Source organism: Geosmithia morbida, assembly GCF_012550715.1.
Source record: "Geosmithia morbida isolate 1262 chromosome Unknown scaffold_12, whole genome shotgun sequence".
Taxonomy (NCBI): domain Eukaryota; kingdom Fungi; phylum Ascomycota; class Sordariomycetes; order Hypocreales; family Bionectriaceae; genus Geosmithia; species Geosmithia morbida.
In genome coordinates, this window is record NW_023336199.1 from 191486 (window position 1) to 199288 (window position 7803).

Sequence of the window (7803 nt, forward strand, 5' to 3'; positions counted from 1 at the left end):
GTTGCAGCGGATAAAGTAGACCGGGGGGGTGATGGTTGGTTGTGGTGGGTGGTAGGTTGGAGAGAGGGTAAATGAGATTAGAGATAGGAGTTTGGTTTTTTTTCTTCAAAAGAAAAGAAAAGAAGAAAAAACCGATAAAAAGAAAAGAAGAGATGATGAATGCTGATGGGAATGAGGATGATGGGAATGCAAGTGTTGAAAAAAAATAAAAAAAGGAATGATAAAAGAAGCAAATCGCAAAGACATTCAAGCACGCGATTGTCCCGAGTTTCCAGCTGTTGCAAAATAAAAATAAAATAAAAGGCCAAGGGCAAGAGACAACGGGTGCAGCAAGGATTTGTTTGTGACGTGGGGGAGGGAGTTTGGGGGCAGAATGGAGAGAGAAGGAGTAAAGCACCAGCCACAGTTTGATATAGCCCCACCGCCACAGGAGAAACTTGGGACCTAGCTAGACCTTTACTCGTACAGAGTACGGAGTACAAGAGAAGGACTTGTTGAGTTTCTTGTGCCTTGAGTCACTCGCCCTTGCGCCAATCCTGCTTTTTTTTTTCCGTGCCTTTTTTTCTCCTCTCCCGCTTTGCCTCCCCTCCCACCATCTTCTCTGATTTTCTTCCGTGTGACGTAGTGCACACGCTGGCAAACCAGGAGAGGACGAGGAAGAGGAGGATGATTTTTGGTTGGGGATTGAACAGGGTAGACGGAAAGAGAGTGGGGAAAGAACGGGAAAGGAGGAAGTAAAAAAAAAAAATAATAAAAAAAACCCCAATGACGAGACGATGAAGATGGGAAATGTGCTGCTCACCGGTGTCGCCGTTGTAGCCATGATTCTATTCTTCCAATAGAACAGGTGCGAAGTGAATGAATAAGATAGCCGGCGGAAAACGAAAACGAATATGTATACGTCGGAGGAAGGAAATCCGAAGGATTATACAACGGGAATCAAAGTAATAGTCCAGATGGCGATGACGATTATGGAATTGTCGAAATTGGCGTATGAACTCGCACGCTGATCGCTCGGTGGTCCACAGGATTGGAGGGAGGGGCGACGGTAGGAGATAGCTCGGACCCAACTACCGTGTGGTGGTGGCGGGGGAGTCGGGCAGGGATCGTGTGCAGGGTTTCGTATTAGGTGTCTTGGCAGAGAGGAGGGCGAGTTTGTCGATGTGTAGGTAGGACAGGAACGTATCTCTTCTATGCCAATATGTCGTCGAGATGTCGTATCTCATGTACGGTACTAACAATGCCGTATGCTGACGGGGGAGGAATACCAGCTTGTACTGTTAGTGTTTGGGCGCGACAAAAAAAAAAAAGACAAACAAACGTGTACCGATATGATTGATATGTGCGGTGCAGGACGATAGGAGGAGAAGAGGGTGGGATGGAGGGTCCAAGCCCTTTTTAAGAGGTTCCGGGAAGAGAAGAGAGAGAGGGGGGGTGATTTGAGAAAGCAGAGTGATGACTGTGACGATGATAGATGTGGTAAGAAGTATATAGGCGGAAGGAGTTTGAGTGTGAATGATATGATGTGTGGTGGCTTGCTGTGGCGGAGAAAGGTTGTAGCATGGCCACGAGACCGAGCACCAGCTGTTTGGAAAGCGAGTATATAATGCATGATCTTCTCTCCGTCCGATTAATTTTCCTTGCCCCCCCCCCTCCCCCCTTTCTTTTTTTTTTTCCTTTATGGAAAGTATAAAGAAGATGGCAGAGAACAGAGCAAGCCACAAAAAGATTGGACCGGAGAGGTGTGTGTGGATGTGTGTGTGTGTGTGTGTGTGTGTGTGTGAGTGCCGGGGTATACGTCACTCACCTTGTTATACTTGTCGACGTGTGAGGCGTCATCCAGTGTGTGAAGAGATGGCGTTTGCGTTTTGGAGTATCCCCAACAAGACAGAGAAGAAATTTATATAATCGATTCGAGAGATGGAGATGTCGTGTTTGTGGTCGATGATGATGACTGCTCTTCTCCCTGTTTCGATTCTTCTTGAAGATGTACGAGTCGCTTGGATAAACCGCAACGTACCGGTGGAAAAAAAAATGGTGGAAAAAATAGTGGAAAAAAAACGATTGGATAAACGTAGTGACGTGTGTGCGTATGGATAGACTTTTTTGTTGTTGTTGTTGTTGTTGTTGTTGTTATATGTGCCCAGATCAGGAAGTTATAATGTACTTTGGGAAGCGAAAAAAAAAAAAAAAAAGGGCCCTAGAATAAACGAAAAGTAATCTATATGCAGAAGATAGAGAGAGAGAGAGAGAGAGAGAATGTGTGGAAAAAGAAGGAAGGAAAGGGGAAAAATGGAAAGAAGAAGAAGAAGAAGAAAGAAAAGAAAGAAGGAGGGAGGGAATTCAGGTGGTCCTGTCACACCAAACAAGAAACAAGTAACACAAGAACTGGAAAGAAGTAAACGAAAAAAAAACGAAAAATTTTTTTACCAACGACGGGAAGACGCTTTGAAAGGGGGAAGGGGATGGCTAGAGAGAGGGGGAGAGTGAATGTGAGTGAGTGAGAGGAGGACGAAGCCACGAGGAATGCGGAACCTCCCTTGTAGTGTGTGGTCCGTGTTACCGGGCAATAGTGATTATCACTAGTTATTGTATAATTAGTGGTAATCTTTTTTATCGAGTCTCTGCTTGGCCTGACCCTTGAAGTATCCAAGGGAGGGAGGGAGAGAGTGTGTGAGTGTGTTGGAGTAGAGGAAGACGCAGACGCAGGGTGAATGGGGTGGGGGATAATTGTCCTCGTAGGAATGAATGGACGAGACAAGTTTTGAATGCTACTATGTTTGACGATGTTTGTCTTCTTCTCCTTCCTCTTCTTCCCTGTTTGCCTCCCTCTCCTCTCTCTCTCTCTCTCTCTCTCTCTCTCTCTCTCTCTCTCTCTTTAAGATTCCTGCTCTGAACTGGTCTGATTGGTTGCCCTTTTCTTCTTCCTCTTTTTTTTTCTTTCCCTTTTGACTTTCCTTGGTGCCTCGTCTTACTGAATTGGGTGTGATGGTGGGACGGGAAAGGGCCGCGATGCGGAGACGTATTTCGATACCGAGCTCGAGGGACGCATAGAAGGAGCAGGTGGTGATTGGCGTGCAGAGGGAGTGTGTGAGAGACAGGCGTAGATTAGAGAGGGAGGAGCATGAAAATAGAGGTGAGATTTGCGTGTAGAGAGGGAGGAGGATGAATGGAGACAGCTAAATCGGGTGTTTTTTTTAAAAAAAAAAAATTTAAAAAAAATCCAACAGGAGCGAAGATGAGAAATAAAAGCGTCGAGGATCTACTGTCTAGAAAGGAGTGAGAAAGGAGAGGGGAAGAAAGGGAAGGAGATAAGAAAGAGGGGAGGAGGGGAGGGTATAAATTCGTCCTGTTCAATGGTCATTGCATGATGCCATCAAGTTTGTACGACCTACGAACCTACGAGAAGTGTCAAGAAGACTACTGCCCTGCCTACGAACACTTACTCTACTTGCTGCATTACCACCACCACCACCACCACCACCACTACAATTATTACTGCTACCAATACAGTACTGGCCTTGCATGATGGTATCGAATCCCGAGAGAGGACCGGAAATAGGAATGATGCGTTGTGGAAGCTGTGGCTTATCCTGAGGCTCTGACCAGCGACGCAGAAAGAAATGGTGGCGTCGCCACCATGAACCAAAAAAGGGCTCTCGATCCTCTCTGATGGTGATGGGAGGGGGGAGGAGGAGGACGGAAGGTAATTACCATGAGATGTGGGGTCTACAGTAACTCTCGAGGTCGACTGAGCATCTTGACTCTTATGGTAGACTCGACTGGGTATGACTTGCCCGGCGCAAGATTCAATATTGGCGCGATATCGTATCGAGGCCGTGACGATGCAGTCATCGTCTATGCTCGGATACTCCAAGTAATCTGTCATCTGTACAGCCAGTGGTGTGGCGGGGTGTGCGGTTGCGTGTGCGGTGCGTGTGCTTGAGCGTCGATGATGGTCACCTGCTATTCTCATCCATCTCTCCCGTCATCCATCAACACATGATTACACGTACAGCGGCGGCACCATCCTTTGGTGGCACCCGATGGGAATTCCCATCATCAGATCGCCGTCACCGCCACCATCACTAGCACGGTAGCAGGGTAGTCAGCAGAGTAGCCGTGGCTTGAGCAGAGAGCACGGATTAGCTGGCAATGCCCTGGATGACAGCGTAATGACGAACCGGTCGAATCACGTCACGTCTACACGTAATGCCTGCCACTCTCACTCTCTCCTGCCCCGGCTCCCAACCGACACAGACCATGATAACCTCAGGCTCATGTCGGCCCCCGTCGTGGAAGAACACAAGAGGCCCACAAGGCACGGCGACAGCAGGGGGGGGGGGGGGGGGGGGGGGGGGGGGGGGGGGGGGGGGGGGGGGGTTCCGAACGTACAGTTTTACTTACCCTACGTGTATCGCCAATCTTTCGAGGATCTCGGCATCTTCCCATGGTCACTTTCCACCCCCCCCCCCTTTTTTTTTTWAAAAAAAAAAAAATTGTTATTACCTAGGTGACAAGCTGTATTCATTCCCATGACATTCAACGGTATTGTTCATACTGACACAGCGTGAGTTAGTTACCCTATGAGCTATCACCGACAGTGCCGTTGGCCCCGTGACAGCGGGAGGTGCCGAATCCATCAAATCGTATGAGAGACAGATTCAACCCTCCAGAGGAATGCTTCAAAACTTGCGATGATCATCACACTCTCTATAATCTGTAATCCGTACGCTCTCTCCCGCCGCGTCAAGGTCTATTGGGAATGACCACGTTGTTGCCCGGCCATGGGTTGGATACAAGGTCATTTTAAACAGCCGTTTTTGTCGCAGATGTAATCCTCGTACGCTAGGGTCTTTATTCCTACTACTCTTTATTCTATCTTTATCGAAATCTCCTTTTTCTCTTTTTTTTTTCTTCTTTTTTTCTTCTTTTTTCTTTTTTTCTTTTTCTCCCCCTGTTTTTCTCTCTCATTTTTTTCCCTCTCACCTCGGAGACGGGCCGTTGCCATCACCACCAGAAAGACATGCCAGTGTTCTGTGAGTACGTGTGCATGCTCATGATCGGACTACCAATGATGAATCGACGACACCTACATTTCACGTTGCAGCCCTGGTGCGTCTCTGGCTACTGCTGCTGCGACTCAGCAGCCGATACGGGAATCTGGCAGAAGACTGCATGTCCTCGATGTCTGCGCGTGAGGTGTCTGCGCTGCCTTGGGGGGGGGTGCGTTGCTATATTACGCGGTATTACTCGTATACCGAGAGCATGACGGGGAGAGAGCATGAGGGGCGACGTTGAACGATATGGCACGGCGAGGTGGTACTGCCGTATCTGCTGCATGGATACCTACGGAGCACTCTGTATGGGTGATGATGGGAATTGGACAGAACCGTCCATATGGCCGGTGCACAGAGCCGGTGCACAGATCCAGCGTCTCCGACTTCCATGAAGAAGGAGGGAGCGGTGGGCGGGTATACGGTAATATCACACCACCGTACCCGTAGGCCACAGCAAGATGACGCATGTAGCCTGTACATGGACCGGCCATACAAGAGCTGCGGTCGAGCTGGGTATCCGAGACAAGATGTGTCTGCCTGCCGGTTCATGCTGTGTCTTTGGATGAAACGGGTATTAGCACTGGCTGGCAGGACATTGAGCTGCCGTCTGCGAGCAGCTGCGAGATGCGGAGAGTACGTGTACCCGTATATAATGTACAGGTAGCAGAGCAGTATCCTTACTACCAGCACGGAGCGATACCAGCACGGAGCGATACCTGTACGGAGTGCGGATATACTCGCGTGTACTGGAGCTGGCAGCTCTACGAGTACATATACTGGTACCTGTACGGTGACCGACCTGCAATCTGAGGACGTGCATGTACCTGTACTCTGCAACCTGCCTGCCCTCGTAGCGCACGGTAGCTCTAGCAAGAGCAGCAGCAAGCCAGCAGCCCACGCGACCCGCGGATATGCAGTTGCCGTACGCGCTACAGATGAGAGAGGGTTGGAAGAGGAGACGGTATCGCTGAATATCGAGGATTGACGAGGCAGGATCCTCCCTCACCACGACTATGCGCTACATCTACGGATACCTGCAACGACAGCAGCTGCTACTATTGCGACTACTATCACGACTGTCATTACTGCGTGTTGTTATTACCTAGTATCCGTACATGTACAATCCTTAGGTAGGAGCACTGCCCCCGGTATAGGGTGGGTCCTAAAAGCTCCATGCAACCCGCCAGGGACGCCGTCCATGTAATTGGTCTGACCCATCCGGTCGCCTCCAGGGGTAGGCCAATCATCAGTCCGCTCATGGCCCCAGCGTAATTTCGTTTCTCTCCATTTTCCTTCTTTCCTGCATCCGGGCGAATTGACTTGGTTTCTGTCTAGGACTTCCAGGCCCGTCCATGCTCTCTACTGCCCAAGATCGTACACCTCTCTCTTTCCTCCTCTCACTCTACCTGTATTATTATATGTGCTTCACGTAATCTGTACTGCAGGTCCACCTCAAGTCAGGTATCGTACCTGTGCAGTGACCCCTCCCTCACACCCCCCTCCCCCCTGTAGCGTCCTGGGGTTCATTTCCAGTGTGGTACGTCTTCCATGTGTATTGGTGTGTATGACCGCTATAAACGCCTGTGCTGGGCGCTTGTTCAGGTGGTTATTATAAAATATGTAAGTTATAAACGACCTCTTCATCCCCAATCATCGCCCCTGTCTTGTCCACACCACGCGGCCCCCCCCCCCCCCCCCCCCCCCCCCCCCCCCCCCCCCCCCCCCCCCCCCCCCCTCCTCCTCCCCATCCCCTTGGCCGTCTGCAGTGCCAAGTTTACTAACCTTTCCTCTTCCTTCCTCTCCTCTCCTTCTTTTTCTTCTTTCCCTTCTCTTCTTTTTTTTAATATCCCTCAGCGGCGCTGTCTGTGTAGGGTTCTTCCTCGTTCTTTCTCCTTTCATACACTCGTTTTTCCTATTGTATTCGTACAAACCCTCACGCTCGTTTTTTTGTCCATCTGCTTGTCTCTTTTCTTTACCCGGTCATTCAAAGGGTTCAGTTTATACAACATAACCAGCTCCATTCTTTTAGCTGGTCTCTCTCTCTCTCTCTCTCTCTCTCTCTCTCTCTCGTGGTCTCTACCGTGCTCGGCTCCCCCCGGCCAAGTCTGTCTCTCGTTTCTACTATCCCGACTCAACCGATCCGAACCGATCCGACCATTGGCCTACCACGAAGAAACAAGACAGAAGAAACGAGCGAGCCTCTTTGAAATTACTTTCTATCTCGACCTGCGAAACTATTGACTGGTTTCCAACGTACGTTTCATCCTTCTCTAATTCTTTCCGCACCCTACAAAACAAGAACAACAAACGCTCTGCCTTTTGGTGGCCTGGAACAACATCTCAGATGGCATGGCAATGTCTTGGATACTGGATCCACCCAAACAATCAATTCCTGCCTCTCCCTTTTTTTCCCCTCACACTCCCAAACTGCCTTTGTCTGCTTCTCCTAAGCTTGACTTGGACTGGACTGGACAGGAGCCGACCTAATCATGGGAATGGGTGACGCTTGTATCACCCTTCCCTAGTCGACGTCAGGCCCAGCTTCCCAACCCTAACCTTCTCCCACCTCGAAAAACTGTCGATAGGGACAGAGAAGACCATGGCGAATCCATTTCCATACTAACACACAAAAACCTGCCTTATAGATCAAGGAGAAGAAGAAAAGAGAAACAATCAGACATCCCTCGAATCTCTTTGCCCGCCCCCTCCCTCCCTTCTCTACCATCTCGACCCGACAATCATC

General features: G+C 49.5%; 1 protein-coding gene across 1 annotated transcript; it reads right to left on the reverse strand.

The window, feature by feature from the left end:
- Nucleotides 1-515: 515 nt before the first annotated feature.
- GMORB2_2132 (uncharacterized protein) lies at nucleotides 516-3855 on the reverse strand (the record flags this gene model as incomplete). The annotated part of the gene is made up of 2 exons (XM_035464112.1): nucleotides 516-536; nucleotides 3766-3855. 2 exons carry the CDS (start codon nucleotides 3853-3855, stop codon nucleotides 516-518), a joined length of 111 nt encoding a protein of 36 aa, XP_035319822.1.
- Nucleotides 3856-7803: the final 3948 nt, after the last annotated feature.